This window comes from Mus caroli, chromosome 7, assembly GCF_900094665.2.
Source record: "Mus caroli chromosome 7, CAROLI_EIJ_v1.1, whole genome shotgun sequence".
In the NCBI taxonomy this organism is placed as follows: Eukaryota; Metazoa; Chordata; class Mammalia; order Rodentia; family Muridae; genus Mus; species Mus caroli.
Window position 1 is genome coordinate 85,206,388 of NC_034576.1, and position 20,161 is coordinate 85,226,548.

General features: G+C 42.8%; 1 protein-coding gene across 1 annotated transcript in view; it reads left to right on the plus strand.

The window, feature by feature from the left end:
- Window positions 1–20,161, plus strand: part of Efl1 (elongation factor like GTPase 1) — a 125,101-nt gene that overhangs the window by 33,503 nt on the left and 71,437 nt on the right. The window contains exons 9-15 of the mRNA XM_021166823.2: window positions 814–890; window positions 1,508–1,644; window positions 2,125–2,247; window positions 4,438–4,537; window positions 10,083–10,234; window positions 10,450–10,616; window positions 14,848–14,986. Coding sequence (XP_021022482.1) covers window positions 814–890; window positions 1,508–1,644; window positions 2,125–2,247; window positions 4,438–4,537; window positions 10,083–10,234; window positions 10,450–10,616; window positions 14,848–14,986 — 895 coding nt within the window. The remainder of the gene's footprint in view (window positions 1–813; window positions 891–1,507; window positions 1,645–2,124; window positions 2,248–4,437; window positions 4,538–10,082; window positions 10,235–10,449; window positions 10,617–14,847; window positions 14,987–20,161) is intronic.

Consider the following 20,161-nt stretch of genomic DNA (forward strand, 5'->3'; position numbering starts at 1 on the left):
CAACAGCATTCATACAACCCAAAGTTCTCAGTATTCACACTATTAATTTTTTATGTAGTTTGTTCTTTTAAAAATAGATGTGTTTAAAATTTTTCCTTAAAGAAGTCACTTTTCTCCTTTCACCGTGTAAATTTCAAGGATTGAACTCGTCAAGCTTGGTGGCAAGTGCTTTTTAATTCCCTGCATTTTAATTGCTGTTAATACTATGTATACCTATTTCAATGGAACAAATGAAGTCTGCAATTATAAGACTGCCCTGAGCCGGGCAGTGGTGGCACAGCCTTTAATCCCAGCACTTGAGAGGCAGAGGCAGGCAGATTTCTGAGTTCGAGGCCATCCTGGTCTACAGAGTGAACTCTAGGACAGCCAGGGCTATACAGAGAAACCCTGTCTCAAACAAACAAACAAACAAAGACTGTCCTGTTCTTATGATCAGTTTCTTATGTTTAAGAACACAAGAAACAGGACCATAGAAAACTCAAGCCTTTGAAGAGAGCCCCACACATTTAGTGACGTCAGCTTGCAGCTCAGATGGTGGGGGTGGGGGTGGGGTGTTTTGTTTGGTTTTGGTTTTGGTGGTAGTTTGGGGCAGTCCCTGAGGTTTGGCCCCCAAATACTCACACTATTTCAGCACCCTTCTGGCTCCTAGAGGAAGAGAATGATGGCTCATTGCTTATGAATTACTGGCTATTTAGAGTATGACTTTTGTCTTTATCATTGAATAAGTATTCCAAGCAGAAGTAAACCACCCTGACAATGACTGTTGTAAATGTTCAGAAACTAAAGCTGATATTGATATGTTCTTCTGTGCAGGCCAAAGGAAAGAAACCTTTATTTGTGCAGTTGATCCTGGAAAATATATGGAGTTTGTATGACGCAGTCTTGAAAAAGTAAGACGATTATAAAATTGTATCTTTGGGCCAGGTCATTTACCCATTTCCCAGTCTGATGAGTCTCTTAGATAGCTGGGCTTGACCAGAACAGTGAACAGAGCTTAGAGCTTCCCAGATGAGTTAGTTGTAGGGCTTGGGAACAATTTAAGGGAGCATGTGCACATTAGTAAGGGAGCTAGGAGGGCTGGAGCAGCAGTGTGCTGTGGCCTGCCGGGTGATCTGAGCAGAGACTGTGGCCTTGGTGTGTATGCAGAGTTTGAAGAAAGTAGTTGTGTTGGGAGAGATCAGGTTGGGAACTTGGGAAAAACTTAGCTGGTACAGTGGACGAGAAAGCTGGCTTCTGAAGTTTATTATCCTATGGGCAGAATCAGAGCATTCGCATTTATTTGTAAGACTGCCCTGATAGACATAGCTTGTTTCAGCAAATTGTGACCTGGTCCTCTGTGCAAGGTTCTGAAGGAGTGTTCCAGTAGAGCCTGGGGAGGCCCCTGCTTGTGGGGATCTCATCACTTATTTTTAGCCTCTTCTGAAAAAGCAACATGCAAAGAAAAAAAAAGGTGTCAAATGAAATTGAGCTAATTATTTATGCCTTTTCTCTCTGATCTTTCCCATAGGGACAAAGAAAAAATTGATAAAATTGTGACTTCTTTAGGATTAAAAATTGGAGCCCGGGAGGCACGACATTCAGACCCTAAAGTCCAGATCAATGCCATTTGCAGCCAGTGGCTCCCCATATCCCACGCTGTCCTCGGTATCCTTTATTTTAGGGGTGTTTAATTAGTTGGAGTTTATAAAATAAGAGAAAAATAGTATTTTATTGGCAACCAAATAACCCTCTAGAAATAACCCATTCTGATCCAATGTAAGTCATTTTTGTTTACTGAGTATTGTACCTTGAAGCAGTACTAAATAATTAGAAAACTTAATGTGCTAATATTGGTTAATATTAATTCTAGGAAGTTTTCCTTTTAAAACAATATTTGTTATCGAAAATAAAAATAGAATAATAAAATAGATTTACTGTAATGAGAATAAAACTTTTCACTGATACTTTTGAAAGTAGATATCTAGTCATTGGACATTCTGGAAGCATGCGCAGATTTTGAGACATGACTCAGAAAGCTGAGTTGTCCTACAGCCTGGACATTTCTGTATAAACGTGCCTGATTGTCTCAATTTCCATAGAGTCATTCTGCACTGAAAGCATAGACTCCTTAACGCCAGGCCTCAGCTATGGTGTGTCACAAACTGCCCAGTCCCCTTGACATGACGTCGGAGCGAGTAGAGAAACTGCTGTGCACAGGATCCCAGACATTTGATTCTCTGCCACCAGAGACCCAAGCCCTGAAAGCAGGTGAGGGAAGATGGACACATTGCCGTGTCCTACACTAATGACTTATTTTACTGAACGTTAATTTACAGACAGGCTGGTTTGTCACCTTGACTTTTAGAACTGACCATGTGACCGACCAGCTTTTGTCCTGCTCCCCAGAGTTTCCCTTTCAGTAGAGCATATTGCTAAGCCCGCTGGGCAGCCACTGACGCAGGCTCGAGGTCGCAGACTCCTCCCCTCACGTTCTTCTCACCTCATTAATGCTTCCACTTTACTCCATCTTCCTAAGGAGCCACACATGTGTCCTCTGCACTGTGCAGTCACTGCCATGGCTGCCTCCTAGGGACTGGAAGAGTGGTTCCTAGGATTCACACATGCTTAAGAGCTGCTGGCACACATTCCTCATCTGAGGAACAGCAGCATTCCAAGTTCTGTGGGCACTGTGTGATTTATCGTTCTGTGTTCATCGTCTCAGTTCTTCTCGTTACACTGAGGTGTGTACTCTCTACAGCCCCAATCCACAAACCTCTCTAGTTGGGCCTCCTGTGGACTCTCTGTTACTCTGATGGCCCTTTCCCGTCCTCAGCCCACCAGCTATGTCACTCGCATTTGACAGAGTTGATTACTTCTTCCTTCTTGGCACATGGGCTGCCCTGACTTGCAGGTGCTGCTGTTTTCTGTCACTTTGTCCCCGGCTTTTTGACTTTGTATGTCACACACAAGATCCCATTCGCATACCTCATTTTGTCTGTAATCACTCCTGGTGCGGAAGCTCACTTGGCTTCTGAATGACAGCTGTGTGCTCATAGTTCCCCATCTGTGTCTGCATGCAGAGGTGCCTTGTGGACTCCAGACTCACCCGACTCGCATAGCCTGCCCACCACTGCCTCTGCTCAGCTCTGCTTCCGAAGCACTGCAGACTGGACATGCCCAAGCCTCCCAACCCCGCTTCTCCCAGTTACTCTGTTGTAATTAGAGCTGTGGCCACCCTTTCCCCTACTGAGTCCAAAGACCCTGGAGTCATCTGCGGTTCTTATTGACTTCACACCCCTTTATTGGCAAATAGTGCAGTCTTCCTTTAACTTATATTCAGAACCCAACTACTGCTCAGCAGTTCCACCTGCCAAGCATCCATTCTCTTTCATCTGCTCTCCTGCTGTGTTCTTTAGCTGCAGTGATGAGGTTAACATACTCAAAACTCTTCAGTTCTTGCTTTCTGTAGTTTTCTTGTTTGATTTGTGTTGTTACTGTTTTGAGATGGGCTTTCTCTGTGTGGCCTTGGCTGTCATGGAAATCACTCTGTAGACCAGACTGGCATCAAACTCAGAAATCACCTCTCTAGTACTTGGATTAAAGACCATCAACCACCCTGCTTGTTTGAAATTTTTTAATGTTGCATTCTTTGTAGATATTAATTTGAAGTAATGTGCTTTCTAAAAACTGGTAACCAGTGATTTTATGCCTCTGTTGTAGATTATGAAAAAGATTAGAATCTCTGAGGTGGTGACATATGTTGCTATAGAATTGTGGTAAACTTTATATACTTAGAGAATTGACTTTTTTTTTATAGCACTGAATCTTTATTTCTGAGTTTTGTTACTATCTTGATACAGTGTTCTTAAGTTTTATCATCATCATCATTTGCATATGAAAGTTTTGCCTGCATGCATGTCAGTGTACTACTGCATGCTTGCTTGATGCATGATGTCAGAAGTGGGAGGCTAGAGTTACAGATGGTTTATGTGGGCACTGGGCATTTGAACTCGGGTTCTCCGGAAGAGTAGTCAGTGCTCTTAACTGCTGTGCCATCTCTCCATCCCTGATGACACATTATTTTTGTCCAATTTATACATTAACTTGCCATTCTAAGGGCTAGGAAAACATTTATGGAACTCGATTATTGAGGTTTACCTTTGAATATGGAGGAACAGTGGCTTGGGTGAGTTATGGATAGCCAAGCCCTGTCACCAGTTGAACGCCTGGGAAGAGCCTCCCAGTTCCCATCCTTCAGCTCTGCTTCCTTTTCTGTCTTCCAACTCTCTCTCTTTCTTTACTGTTCATTCCTTGCAAACTCTGAAGTGGAATTTTTATCACAGTTGTAAAGAGTTACATGTTTAGATGATGCTATATTCTAAATGTAATGGCTGTTCACAAATGTCTAGATTTTTAATTATGAGAAAAGCAGTGACATTTTGCTTCCTGTTTATTTAGCTTTTATGAAATGTGGAAGTGAGGATACTGCTCCAGTTATTATCTTTGTTTCCAAAATGTTTGCAGTTGATGTGAAAGCCTTGCCTCAGAATAAGCCAAGGTAAGAAGAAGGGGGGGGGGGGTGTTGGGCTGGGCTGGGCTGGGCTGGGGGAAAGGCTTACACTTGGCTGGCTGGTGGGCCTACAGCTGGGGTTTGGGTAGGAGGGCACGTATATTGCCAATCTTCCTCATGCCTGCCTTGGAATTGAGCACTTCCCTGGGCTTACTTAGAATCTGTTTATCACCTGCCTTGTATAGCTATCGAAAGCTGTTGAAACTAACTCTTGACTATCAGTGTAGCTGTAGTAATGACAGTAATGACAGTTGCCTTGCACTGAATATGGCAGGTATGGTGTGGTCTAAGCCAACCCTGTCTCTAGGTATGTCTGCCTCAGTGCAGACTGCATGTCTGATCATCAGTTCTCTGTACATTGTGTGTCTGCAGAGGTTGTGGAGAGGATTTCTGAAAGTTCAGAGAACCTATCTACTCTCCATTGTCCCTTCTCCATGTGTTCTTCTCCTTCCCAGGGTGCCTGCCTCCCCTTCTATTTAGACTTTGGGGTTCAGATGAGGCAGGTGGCTCAAGAGGGCGGACACTAAGACACGTTATGTCCTTCTTGCTGTGCCTCATCTTACAGTCTTCTTTTTCCTTTTCAGTAAGACTCTGCTCATTCTTTAAGAGAGAGATTGTGTACGTGGTTTGGGGTTTTTTGGTTTTGGTTTTGGTTTTATTTTTGTTTTTTGTTTTAGCTTTCTCATAGTGATTTGATCGTAAGAATTGTTGTTCTGAAGAGAAATGAAGGAATGAATGAGTGTGGATGAGGAATGAATGTCCCCTCAGGAGGGAAAGTGTGGGCAGTGAGTGGGCAGAGGAGGAAGAGAGGAACCTGGAGGCAGGTGAGTGAGTAGCTGAAGTTGGTGTGTGGCTGTGTGTTCTGACCCTTGCCAGTGGAGACTTCAGTGCTCTATACAGTGGCAGATGTGATGTGTGGCCACTGAAGGTATTTCAGACTCTAGAGCATGCTGAAGAGTTGAAGGACACTCCCCAGGCCTCAAGTACATTTATGTACCACTTAAAGTTCCTCTGTGACTCATCCTTGCTCTTTTTATAGATAATAATGGTAACTCTTCCTGTACTATTTGTTTTGTCTTCTGAGTATTTTTCTTTAATAGTCTTCATATATTCATATGTTTTGGTGGAGCAATCAATTCTCTGTAAAATTGTTTTACTGATTTACTTTGTCTTCTCACTCCATTTAATACTCATTATGAAATTACTATACTTCATAATTACCATTACATTTAATACTTCATGTATGAAAACACCATACAGTGTTTTCAGATATTCCCGAGTTAAGTCGCCATCCCTACCTCATTCTTTTCTATCTTGTGGGTGCAGTTTTTCATATATGTTGTACTGCCTTTGAGTGAAGACATCTACCATTGGGGGGTGATATGATCTCATTCCCATCTCTGCTATAGTAGATATACTAAGCCAGGGCCAGCAGAATATTCTTGTCCTTTGGTGTAGATTAGCAACCACTACATAATGATAGATGGTGAGGAGAAAATGGAGAAAGACATGCCTGGCACCTGCTGGATGCTGGATCTTTGCTCTCATTTCCCAGCTCCCTCCTTGGTTTGGAGATGATAACTCTGTATTGATTGTGTCAGGGATTTCTCTTTTCTGCTGGTCTCTTCATCTCTGAGGCACAGACCTGGTAAAACCACTTCAGAGGTCAATAAGGTGTGAGGGAAGGGGTTGCCTTTGGGCAGCCCATGTTAAGGCATCCCTTCCCCCTGAGGTTCCAGCCACACACTGGTATAGTATAGACTAGAGTTTATTCAGGGCATGGGGAGGGGAGTTGAGAGGGTAGTAGAGACAGAGAAAGGCAGAGAGGGAGACAGGAGTTAAGGCCAGCCATGAGCACATGGAGAGAGAAGGAGGAAGGGAATGCAGAGAGAGGAGGAGCAGGAGGGAGAAGACAGAGCTAGAGCCAGAAGGCTAGAGAGAGAGGAGGAGGCAAGTGGGCGGAGCCTAGACAGAATGCTAACATAGCCAGAGGAATTGCACAAGAGTTTGAATGCAGTTGCCTGGCTTAAAAGCTTATGTCTTCCACAGCACTCTGTAGAGCCTGCCTTCCAGGATCCTACAACACATCAGCAACCCACTAACTCTAAGTAGGCAGCTCTAGCCTTTGTCCCTTTGTATATTCTGTGCCTTTGCTTTTGCTGTTCTGAATGGTAGTTCATTAGAAATTGGGGTTTTCCAGACTTGCCCTGCTGTCCCTGGTCTTTTTGTGGCTCTGTGTCCTTGAGAACAAGCTTTTAGTAGACAGACAGGTAGATACCCCTTTTTTTTTGGGTCACCTGCTCTCTGTGATCTATGTTAGCCTATAGCATGGTTGTCATGGCACTGACTGCAGTAAGCTTCTGTTAACCTGTGCTAGCCTATAGATGGTTGTCATGGCACTGACTGTAGCAAGCTTCCCTGCCACCTTACTCTCCCACCAGCATCAGAGCATGCCAGAGCATGGCAGCTGTGCATGGCAGCCTGAAGCCAGCCTGACTTCCTTTGCTGTCTCTTCCTTTCTCATCCATGTGCCAACATGACCTTCATCTCTAGTCAACATTCTCACCTCTGGTCCCTAGTGTTGGTGGCTGCCCTCTGTTCAGGAGGTGGTTGGTTATCTGTAACCTAGCTAACCCACCACCCACCCACAGCTATTTCCATACCCACAGAGCCCTACTTCCATGCAAACAATTCCTCTTTGTTCTGAATAAATACTGGATGTCTAACAGACACTTAAGTGACTGCTATGGATTTCCCTTTGCCTGCTTTGTTCCCTCTTCTAGCATCCCAATGCCTGTACCAGGTCAGGACACAGTAGGTATTAATCAGTGGGCACCTAAATAGCAGGCTTTGATTCATTTTATACTAACTGACCACTATAAATGCCTATTACTTTTGTCTGGTTTACATTTACTTATTTACTTATTCTAGGAAAAAAAATCTTACAGCTCAGGTGTCTTAGTTGCCTCTCTATTGCTATGATAAACACTGTGACCAAGCCCCTGCAGGATGAAAGAATTACGTGGCTTATATGTCTGTGCCACAGTTCATTATCAAAGGACTCAGGGCGTGGGCTCATGGCAGGAACCTAGAGGCAGAAATTAAAGTGGAAGCCAGGTGGAACTCTGCTTAGTGGCTTGCTTCTCCTGGCTTGCTTTAGCCTTTCTTATACAACCCAAGACCACCATCCGAGAGGTAGCACTATCAGTTACAATCAAGAAGGTGTTCAGAGACTCACGTACAGGCATTTTCTCAATTGGGATTTCCTCTTCACAGATATATTAAGTTGTCCAAAACAAACAAACAAACAAACAAACAAGCAAACAACCTCCTAGTCTCAAACTGGCAGTCTACTGAGTTCTAAGACTGTGGAGGTACAGTACCAATATCAACTTAATGGTGATTCTATGCCATGTCATGAACTTGGGCTTTAGTATTTAATAAAATTATATTTCTTTTTTTAACCAAAGCTAAAATTAAATTTCTTTTTCTTAAGATGGTGATTTTTAATTTTTACTGACTGGAAGATGGTGACTGTGGAGTTTGGACCCAACAAATTACACTTGAATTATGGCTCATATAGTATCCATTAAACTTTGAGTCAACTTCCTTAAGCTTCCTAAGTCTCTGTCTTCCTGTGTGTGAAGTGGTGATGTGCAGTGTGCTTCCCTTAACTGCTGTGATGGTTCTTGTGCTGTAACACATGTACAGTGGTAAGCATGGAGGACAGACCAGTGATGAGCCAATTAGGGAGAGCAGTTCTCTCCAGACTCCTCGACTCTAAAGTGATAGTAACAGTGGATACTGTGTTCTGCATTTGTGTTTTAATTCATACTTTCATATACTTGTGTGTGTGTATGAGTATGTGTGTGTGTGTATTTATCAGTTAATCCTTTATCCATGTCGTTCCTCAGATGTTGTCCACCTTGTTTTTGTTTTAAAGATAGATCTCTCGCTGATCTGGAGCTCGGCAAGTAGACTAGGCTGGGATTCCTCTGTCTTCCATTTCCCTGGCATTGGAATTACACACGTGTACTGCCAATCATGGATTTTATTCTTGGGCATCCTTTTAGCAAAAGACTGAGTCAAATAAACTTGCAGCGGAAGTATGTAGCTTGGGACAGAAGAGCAGGAGTGGAAGATACGGCTGTTGATGATGGCAAAGAAGGAGGCAGGAAGTGAACAAATCAGACAGTGCTGCAGAAGGCAGAACAGCATGTGTAGCTTACCGTTGTGAGGAAGCAGGGTGCATCCTGTCTTTAGAGGTTCCCATGAAGACGAGCTATTTCTTGCAGGGATGGTCAGTCTCCGGCCAGTGATCTGAGGTCTCTCACTTTGACTACCTATAGTGAGTGGGGTCTGGCTCAGAGGCCCAGATCCTGGGTCTGGAAGATAGGTAGCGTGAGTTTCCATCTAGCTGGCAGGAACCTGAAGAGCACAACAGTGAACAGTCTGAGTTAGGATATCATTAGCTCCAGGAGCATGTGGCTCCTTAGAAGACAGGGTGCCCGTGCCTGTGCCCAGTACCTATCTATGTGCGCAGTGTAGCCTATCTGTGTAGCCTCTGGTGCTGTAAGAGAAAGAGGAAGGAAGCAAGGCAGTGTGGGAGATGAGACTGAGGCTGGTTTCACAGTATGGTTTACAGAGTGAAATAGAAATTGTAATGTCAAAGGTAAGCGACAGTGTGGAGGGAGGCAGTGCTGAGACCAGACGGTGCAGTGCAGCAATGTCCCTGTTGCTCAAGCTCATGCTTGACAGTCTGGATGTTCAGCCCCTATACAGTGGTGAGTATGCCACGTTCTGCCAACTCCAGGGCCAGGACGGGTACTACTCTGTGCTGGGGTTAAACGTGCAATGGGGTGGGGAGTATTCATGGGAATGCCTGCTTAAAGGGAGACTACTCCTGGGTCACTTCACTTGCCTGGTTTCTTCCTTCAAACCCAGATTCCTAACCAAATGCTCAGTCTCTACCTTCCCTTTTATAAAGCTCTTTTCAGAATTAAAGCTCTAAGTACTTTTCTGTGTCCTGATAGAAATGAGAGTCACTTTTCATGAAGGAAAAAGAAACAAGCCATTATTCCATTATTGCTAATGGAATAATATGACACACGTTTGAACTAAAAAGAAAACCTCATTTCATAGTGGCCGTTTGCATACTTTCCAGGGTGTTTTGAGCCGTGGTGCCTGTTAGCCATCCTCTTCCTTCTCCTTGTTGGCCTCTACCAGAAGAAACACTGACTCTGTGGAAGGCTTTGTGTAACTGCACTTGGTGGTGCTTGGGGCCATGGGCACTTGTGCACCAGTTCATAAGCTCCAAGCCATTGGGATGTAGTGGGCCGGAGAGCCTTCTTTCACTACAGTTTTTGCTGGAGAGAAGTTGGATAAGCCTCAGTGGGGTACTTGATACTGGTCATCACTTCTGCAGTCATATGAGCACTTGTTTTCAAAGAGAGCTGAGAGGTGTTTGATGCTGCCACATCATGAAATACTGTGATCATCATAATATATTATAACATCATAACATATCCTGTAGGCCTCTCACTCAAGAAGAAATGGCCCAGAGACGGGAACGGGCAAGACAGAGGCACGCAGAGAAGCTTGCAGCAGCCCAGGGGCAAACATCCCAGGGACCCACCCAGGATGGAGGTGCCCTTGAAACAAGTCCCCATGAAGATGAGCCAAGAGGTACAGCATTCCTAAAAGGTCTTAGTGGAAACGATTTGGCATTTTTGCTTAACTTGGTACATTGCCCCTCATATTTTCACTTTGTCATTGTTTTTATCAATATTGTTTCTATTACCAGACCAGATATTCATGCTCACTATTTCTTCAGTACATAGGAACAGTTACTTAGTTGAAGTAAGCATTTGTGGCACTGAATATCTTTTTGTGCCTGGCAGGTGATGAACCAGATGTGGCAAGTGTAAGCTACCAGCCTACTCCCCAGGAGGAAAGCAGCCAAGAGGCCTTCATCGCATTTGCTCGTGTATTCAGTGGCATAGCTCGAAGAGGAAAGAAAATTTTCGTCTTAGGACCCAAGTACAGCCCTGTTGATTTCTTAGAGCGGGTAAGAGTTAGGAGTAAAGTATGTGGGCATTATTTTGAGGATATGGAAACTTGTAGACTGCACAGGTGAGGTAGCGAATGGGTAAAAGATACCCCAATTCCTGTGTTACCTGTTGCATTGCCTTGGTAACATTTTGTATATATAAATGGCTCCTTTAATAGTGTTTGTGAACCAATAGCAAGTGAACAACTTTTCTGGCCTTTTTTGCATATCAAGCAAGGTAAGAGTCACGTTGGGGTAGAGGGAAGAAGTAGATGTAGGTGTTATTCTTATCTCTGACACTACAGGTTGGAATCTGTTGCTTATGTGTCAGGCATCTAAGTAGGGATAAAAATGTGCCAACAGCACAAAAGACAGTTGGACTCATGGAGTCAGAGTCACAGGAATCCTATTCTAATGTACTTGTTAAAAAGGATATGTGAGGGCTGGAGGGATGGCTCAGTGCTTAAGAGCACTGACTGCTCTTCCAGAGGTCCTGAGTTCAATTCCCAGCAACCACATGGTGGCTAACAACCATCTGTAATGGGATCTGACACCCTCTTCTGATGTGTCTGAAGAGAGCAATGGTGTACTCATATACATAAAATAATCTTTTTTTTTTAAAAAAAAAAGGATATGTGAAATCGTTCCAGCTCACTGTAGAAGTCAGCCCTTCTCAGATCCTTCCTGTCCTTTGTGCTGTTTTCTGTTGCTGTTGTTACAGATTATTCCTAACCAGCAACTTAAAAGGAGTGCAGGTTGTCAGCCCATACTTTCTAAGACTTTGGGGTGGGGGCTGACTTAGCTGGGTGTCTATAGGATTCTACACTGCTGAAATCAGGGCGTTGATGAGCTAGTCTCTGAAGGATCAGCTAGGGAAGAGTGTTCTTCCAAGGGTATGTATGTATGTGCACACAAAAGCTATAGGAAGCAAGCAGGTGAAAGCTGCAGCCTGCACTGTTTTTTTGTTTTAGCTTATTTTGAGACAGTGTCTCACTGAGTTACCTAGGACAGCCTTGAGCTCATTCTGTAGCCAAGGCAAGCCTTGGGCATGTGATCCTTTTGCCCCAGCCTCCAAGTACTCCCTGTCTTCCTATCACCTACCCCCACTGTCCATGCCTCCTCGTTTCCCTGAAAACAATAGCCATCTTCACAGGGTTAGCAACCAAACGTTGCATATCAAGTTGCAGTAGGACTAGACACTTCCCTCCTATCAAGGCTGGATGAGGCAGTAATGTAGGAGGGAAAAGGTCCCACAAGTAGGCAAAAGAGCCAGAGACAGCCCCTGCTCCCACTGTTAGAGTCCCACAAGAACTCCAAGCTACACAGCTGTAACATGCGTGCCTAGGCCTAGGTCAGTCCCATACAGGTTCCCGGGTTGTTGGTTGTCTCTTTGGGCCCCTGTGAGCCCAGGTTAGTTGATTCTGAGGGTTTTCTTCTGATGTCCTTGACCCCTCTGACTCCTACAATCTTCATCCCTCTCTTCAGCAGGATTCCCTGAGCTCCACCTAATGTTTGGCTGTGGGTCTCTGCATCTGTTTCCACTCATTGCTGGATGAAGCCTTTCTGATGACAGTTGGGCTGGGCACCAGTCTATGAGTATAGCAGTATATCATTAGGAATCATTTCACTGACTTTTTTTTTTTTTTTTTTTTTTTGCCAGTCATGTTCATTTCTGTCCTAGGTATCTGGGATATCCAGTCTCAGGATCAATCATTGGTTGGCCACTTACACAATTTCTGCACTACCTTTACCCCAGCACATCTCATAGGCAGGACAAATTGTAGGCCATTGGATAAATGTACTATGTTTTGGTTGAGGGACATATAGGTTGTTCCTAGTGTCTGGCTATTACCAATAAAACTGCTATGAACCTAGCTGAGCGAGCATCCTTATGGTAGAATAGGGCGTCCTCTGGGTATATCCCCAGGAATGGTGTATCTGGGTCTTAAGATAAATTGATTCCGAATTCTCTGGGAAACAACCATATTGATTTCCAAAACACCTGTAAGTTTGCACTCCCACCATCAATGGAGGGGTATTCCCCTTGCTTCACATTCTCTCCAGCATGAGCTATAACTTGTGTTTTTTATCTTATTTCTCTGATGGCTAAGGGTGTTGAACATTTCTTTAGGTGCTTTTCATCCATTTGAGATTCTTTTGTTGAGAGTTTTCTGTTTAGATCTGTACCTCATTTTTAAATTGGATTATTTGGGGGTTTTGATGTCTAACTTCTTAAGTTCTTTATGTATTTTAGATTCTAGGCCTCTGTCAGGTATAGGGTTGATAAAGATCTTTTCCTAGTCTGTAGGCTGACGTTTTGTTCTATTGACAGTGTCCTTTGTCTTACAGAAGCTTTTCAGTTTCATGAGATCCTGTTTATTAATCGTCTATTTTAGTGCCTATGCTATTGCTGTTCTGCTGTTTCCTGTGCCAATGCATTCAAGGCTCTTCCCCACTTTCTCTTCTATGTTAAGGTCTTTGATCCACTTGAACTTGAGTATTGTGCAGGGTGATAGATAAAAATCTATTTGCATTCTTCTACACGCTGACATCCAGTTAGATTAGCAACATTTGTTGAAGATGCTTTCTTTTTTCCATTGTATAATTTTGGCTTCTTTGTCAAAAATCAGGTGTTCATAGGTGTGTGGATTTACATATGGGTTTTGATGCCATTCCATTGATCAACCTGTCTATTTTTACATGCAGTTTTTATCACTGTTGCTCTATAGTACAGCTTGAGATCAAGATGGTGATAACTCCAGAGGTTCTTTTATTGTGCAGGTTTGTTTTAGCTATCCTGGGTTCTATTTTTCCATATGAAGTTGAGAATTGTTCTTTCAAGGTCTGTAAAGAGTTGTGTTAGAATTTTGATGGGGATTGCATTGAATCTGTGGATTGCTTTTGGTAAGATGGCCATTTTCATTATATTCACCCTACGATCTGTGAGTATGGGAGATCTTTCCAACGTCTCATATCTTCCATTTCCTTCTCCAGGTACTTAACATTCTGTCATACAGATCTCTCACTTGCTTGGTTACAGTTGCAACAAGGTATTTTATATTATTTGTGGCTATTGTGAAGGGTGTTGTTTTCCTAATTTCTTTCTCTGCCCATTTAACTTTTGTATATAAGAGGGCTATTGATTTTTTTTAAATTAATCTTGTATCCAGCCACTTTGTTGAAAGTGTTTATCAGCTATAGAAGTTCTCTGGTAGAATTTTTGAGGTTGCTAATGTAAGCTATCATCTGCGAATAGCAATCCTTTGACTTCTTCCTTTCCAATTTGTATCCCCATGGTCTCCTTTAGTTGTCTTATTACTCTGGCTAGAACCTCAAGTGCTATATTGACTACATATGGAGAGAGTGCACAGCCTTGTCTTGTCCTTGATTTTAGTGAAATTGCTTTAAGTTTCTCATCATTTAATATTGGCCATCAGCTTGCTGTATATTGCCCTTAGGAATGTGCCTTGTATCCCTCATTTCTTCAAGGCCTTTATCATGAAGGGATGTTGGATTTTTGTCAACATCTGATGAGATGATCATGTGTTAGTTTTCTTTCAGTCTTCAGGTCCTGTATGGTCATTCATGACAGTGTCTCCTTAAGAATGAGTAAATCAAATAAGGAGGCTCATAAATCTACCGTTCTTGTGTATATTTTTCTGCATGTATGCTCTCTTTCCTAGTATTTCAACATACGTTCCCTTTCAGATTAACAACGTGGTATAGCTACTTAGCAGATGCTCAGCTTTGTCGTGGCATTTTTAATGTTTTTTTTTCATGTGTTTCAAGGCAGTAGCACAGTTCTTACTGAATGCTTCCAGAACTTTATCAGAAGATCCCACTAATTTTACACTATAATGGTAATAATGAATGTTGAAATAGAAGCATGGTATCGGTGTGAGAACTGGTGTATGGCATAATGCTCAGACCTATTAGCAATGGACTCTGGACCAATAAAATGGGAGCTACCAGGATACAGGAGAATTTCTTAGCTTCAAAGCTTATAGGTGGGGATTCAGACACATTTTAAACATTTGAGAGATTTTCATATTTCAGAATCAAATACGACTCGTTTCTTATCATAACCCATTGAAACTACCATTTCAGCTTCGAGCATTTAGGGAAGAGGCAAAGGTCTTGCTGCTCAGTAAACCCTTGAGGGTGCTGTAGTGCCTCGCCTGCTTCCTCACTTGAGGGCGCTATAGAGCCTTACCTACTTCCTCACGGTTTCCATTGTTTTCCCTGGCAGGTTCCACTAGGCTTCTCAGCTCCACTAGAGGACCTCCCTCCTGTGCCCCACATGGCGTGCTGTACTCTGGAGAACCTGTACCTTCTGATGGGAAGGGAGCTGGAAGATCTGGAGGAAGTCCCCCCAGGAAACGTGCTGGGTAGGGTGCTGCTGGGAAGGCTGTCCAACATGGCATGGGGTGCTTAGTGACATTTTTAAAGAGAATGACCTGCCTTTTTTCATAGTTATAATTTTTTTTTCTGCAGTCTTTAACTTAGTATAATTGAGTCACCAGCTTGTGAGTCAGTAACATGGAGATCTAGTTCAAACCTGTAGGTGCTGTTTAAGTAAACTGTGACGCCCTATCTTAAGTGGGGGTTCCATTTGTTTAGAAGCAAAAAAAAAAAAAAAAGAATTCTTACTCATATAAAGTCAGTGTAGATGACCAAATGCTTCTTGTTCTACAGGTTTAATTCTAATTTTTGGAAACTGTTTTGACATGAAGGACTGTTTAAACTTATTTCTTTTCTCCTCACCCCACCTCAAATGCTTCTTCCTGTTGAGAATTGCTTCTCTAACAATAATTGATAGATACTAATTGTCCTGTCAGTGTTGTGCCTTTTCCCTTGCCTGATTCCTGCCCCTTAGTGCTGCTCTTGAGACAAGTTCTTCATCAGAACAGGGACATGGGGTGCTCTGTCCCACTGTGTGCTTCAGTTCTGAGCCATAGCGTCCTTGACAGCTGTAGAGCTGCTCATTCAATAACTGCGTAGATGAGAAAGTCTCATTAAATAAAGGATATTGGTCTAGAATAGCTACTGGTTTGCCTGAATTTTGTGGGCCCTGATCCAAGAAATTTGCCAAAACATTTTGTCATGCTCCTGCTGAGATATATCTATTTTTTAAGTTCATAATTGTTTTGACATGGAATTAGTAGAATTGCTACCTTCCCTATTCCCGATTTTGCTTCTATTTGGAAAATGCCACTGAGCTTCTGATTTAGCTGGCGATTGATCTAGCTTTGTGAGCAGCCATAGCCAACTTCATTAGAACTGCAGGAGTATGGGAACGCCCTGTCTCTGCTCCTACGCCCTCCTTGGGGTTACTATGGCTTGGACCCCTTTGTGTCTTAAATGGCCCTGTAACCTAGAGGAGCTCAGCACATGTCCAGGGAAAGAAAGCCACTCTGTGATGTGGACAGCATGGGCGACCTTTTTGAGGCTGCCTTGCCTAAGGCTCGGTGTGTTGTCTTCTCCAGTACAGCTGGTAGGAGCATGGCAGGCAGTGGTTTGTGGTTTTCTTCGGGGTTTCTAGATACTGTCCACGTCTGTGGTTACATGTTCTTAGAAGGGCTGAAACCATCTCTTTTTCATCCATCTCTCAAGGGAGCCAGGGTTCTGCCCTCTGCTGTGGGAAGAACTACTCTAGGTAGAACATTTCATTTCTTCTTGAGGAAAATAGACATATACCTCCCTCTTCTAAAGGTTGTGGAGGTGGAAAGCGGGTAAAAGTGAGTGAACATTGTTTGTCATTTACCTATGTATGATTCTGCCGGAGGGACATGTTCCTTTAAGGCAGAATACATGGAGTGGGAATGCCAGGTATTTCCCTGTATGCCTTAAGGTTGTATTTAGCTGCTTAGATCTCAGTCCACAGTCCTTGACTATTTGGCTCTGGTTCTGTGGTGAGACAGAGCATCATGGTGGCAGGAGCATGTGGTGTGAAGTTAGGGCAGCCTGAGAGTAGAGCAGAGTGCCTTACAGATGGGAAGAAGCGTAAGTCACGACAGGAAGGTAGAACTCCATGGTCACTGCCATAGGGGCCCATCTCCAACCAGGCCCCACCTTCCAGAATTCTACTTCCCAATAGTGAAACTGATCATTGGGTCAGAACCCTCATGATGTGAGAGTCTCTGGAAATTCAGCCCAGGGTATGCTTTATTAAACCTCCAAGACATTTCGAGAGCCACTTAAACAGATGAACCATCCAGCCTGCTAGCAAGGTTTATTTTTTTATTTGTGTATAAAAGGACCTTGTTGGTGACGTGTGTATGTAGTCTTGTTTCTTTAATCTGTCATATGCCCTGGTAACTACAAGGGAGGCCAGGATTGAGTGTAGGGATATTTGGGCTATGAATGGTTTTCAGAGGTTGGACTTATAGGGTCAGCCAAGCCATCCCCACCCCTCATCTCTTGTTGCCTAACAATTCCTGAGTCCCCTTTGTTAAAGTTATGTTTCGTCACATATCATCCCCCAAAAGGTCTATAAGTGTAACACTGGAGGAATTAGAGCCAGGCTAGCCTCTTTGATTTTCCCTCTAAATTGAGACAGACAGTAATTGTTTCCAAGTATCACTGAGCTCCCTGGGTAACCAGCAAGAACAAAGGCACCACGATTCTGCCCATAGTCCCACAAACTAGTTAGATTGGCTTCTAGCCAGGCCTGCAACCTGGCTGGGCCTAAAGATTTTCAGATGATTGGAACCAACTGCCACAGTTACTAACATTACTGACAAGTCTGTTTCTTGTAGTAGAAACAGAACAGCTCTACTTGTTTTCCAAGATTGTTATCTATGATTCATTTATTATATGTATCATTTAGCCAAAACTTGAAGCACAGGACATTAACTAGTGATATGCAAAGTACATTTTGTTGTACTAACGATCAAACACTAACAAAACTTTAAAATACCTACAAAGTTGAACTTGACGTTCCTGTTGTATTACAGCAGACTGATATTCCAAGTCAAAACTCAGTCAGTTTAAAATTCTTCATATTTATATCACGCAAGGTTTTGTTTTGTTTGTTTTAGGTTTTTTTTTTTTCCTTTAGGTTTTATAAGACCAGGTTTTACTGTGTATCTCTGGCTATCCTGGAGTTTACTCTGTAGTCCAGGCTAGCCTTATACTCCCAGAGATCTGCCTACTTCTGTCCTTTTTACCTGGATTACCGGTATCTCCATGGTTGAAAAAGAGCAATACTATATCCAAGTTCCTTCGAAGCCTCTAATTTCTCAGGTCTATGGTTCTTAAAGATAAACTTTATTTCAGTAATTAGGACATTTTCTCTCCTGGTATTCATTACACGAAGCAGTAAATTTGATCTCTTGGGCCTGATGACCCGTTTGAATGAGTCCATCAGAATGCCATGACTGATTTGCAGCCTCACAACGTAGAACAACCTCTTCAGACAAATTCCACTGGCTCATTGATTATAACCGTACAGCGTATGTTAGCAGTCCCAAGTTCCTAAGGCAGGGCGTTTAATAAAAGCAGCTGTTCAAAGCTAACAAGGGTGGAGGCGTGGAGGAGACCGAGCTTTCATCTTAGAAGGTAGGTAGCACAGAAGGCTAGCTGGTACCTAAGGACAGTGAAGGCTTGCTAGGCTACATTGACTAAAACCGGGTGTATCCACAGTTTTCATTGTTTATAGTTTGAAATGAAAAATTAGGCTAGCTGAATCGGGTAGAATAACATGCATGTTCCAATTACATTTGCTGCATTATAAACCATGAGGCCCAGTGGCTTCAAATAAAGGTGGCTTTTTTTTTTTTTTAATGCATCTGCAGTTTGTGCATTTGCTTGATGTGGATGGTATGTCTGCTGAGGGAGCTCAAAGCCTGGGGGTAGAGTTGTAGGAAGAGCCTTTCAGCCCATGTGCTGGAGACTGATGCCACCCCTTGGCCTTGATGGGCAAACAGGCTTTATAGGTGAGTGGCTTGTTACACTTTGAATATAAATCATCTCAATAGGTTCACTTGTTAGGTGTTTTCTCCTGTTGGTAGTGCTATTTGAGGAATTAGTAGACACTTGAAGAGAGACCGTGGGTCACCAGGATGTGTCTTTAAAGGCACTATCTTGCTCTGACACCTTTTTTTTAAAATTTATTTATTTATTTATTTAATGTGTGTGAGTACACTGTAGCTGTCTTCAGACACACCAGAAGAGGGCATCAGATTCCATTACAGATGGTTGTAAGCCACCATGTGGTTGCTGGGAATTGAACTCAGGACCTCTGGAAGAACAGTCAGTGCTCTTAACCACTGAGCTATCTCCCCAGCCCTCTCTGACACCTTTATCCCTTTCTTCATACCATGAGGAGAGCAGCACCCTGTCTCTGCCTCCACTGTCCTGTTCGCTTCACCATGGGCCTAAAATCAAGGCTGCCAACACTTGCAGAATGGGATCTCTAGCACTATGCTTGAATATATCATTCCTCTCGTTAAGTTCTCTCCATGAGAGAGTCCCAGCATGCCTTCCGTAGCCGTAAGTTTCATGACACCGCCTCCTGTGCGTTAGAAGTGAATCGCGGCCCATATTCTAAGAAGAACTATTATATATTTGTTTTTTAGTGTTTTTTTTTTTAAAAAACAAAAACAAAAGCCTCACTTTTAATGAGGGGCCTATTTAGGATTTGTGGTCAGTGCTTTAAAACTACTACACTCTTGATCACAGATAACTTCTTGTTTCCTTTTGCATTTTATACACATCACAAATCAAAATGGAGATATTCATTGTGATCAGGGAATGCCTGTGAGCTCCTTTTGACTTTCTTCACTTAGAGAAAAAGGCATACTTTTTAATAAGAAAATGGTGGCCAATGCTGTGGCTGATGGCCGTCTGCTTTCCATCAGAAGCCATGTAGCAGTGGGTTCATTCAGTGCAGACCAAAATTGTTTTGTTGGAAGAGGAAATGAAAACATTATATAGCATTCTTGAACAATCAGTATTAGGTAGTCAGACTCCACAGCAAAGTTCTTTTATTGGAACACTTGAAAATGCAGATTTCACATTTGAACTCAGCTGTAACTCACTTCAAAACTTGTATGTGCTGATAAATATGGAAAAGATTTTTGTAGTCTGGAAATAGTTGATTTCAAGTTTAGAGTCATTTAATTCCAACCTGATGTTTGTATAGTTGGTATAGATGGGTCCAAAGAGAACTGTGTGGAGTGCACAATAGTCTTTTGTTCAATTCCCCACTGGAAATACCTCTAAAAATAAATGTTTGCTACAGGCTTGCACTAAACTATGAGGGGAAATTGAATTAGAATTCCAAGTCCTTGGCCTTTGCATATACTCTGGTAGATCTCTTCCATATGGTTGAGCCTTTAAAAGTTCAGGGACACATTCTGAAAGGAAACATGATATTCCTCTCTTTACAACATAAGGAAAATAATAAATATTAATTAGCCTTTTTCTGAACACATTTAGTTCTGCCACGGTTGGGTGCTGGGCCAATAGGAAGTCAGTGGCAGTGATCAGTATGAAGTTGTGTGTGTGTGTGTGTGTGTGTGTGTGTGTGTGTGTGTGTGTGTGTGTGGTGGGGGAGTGGG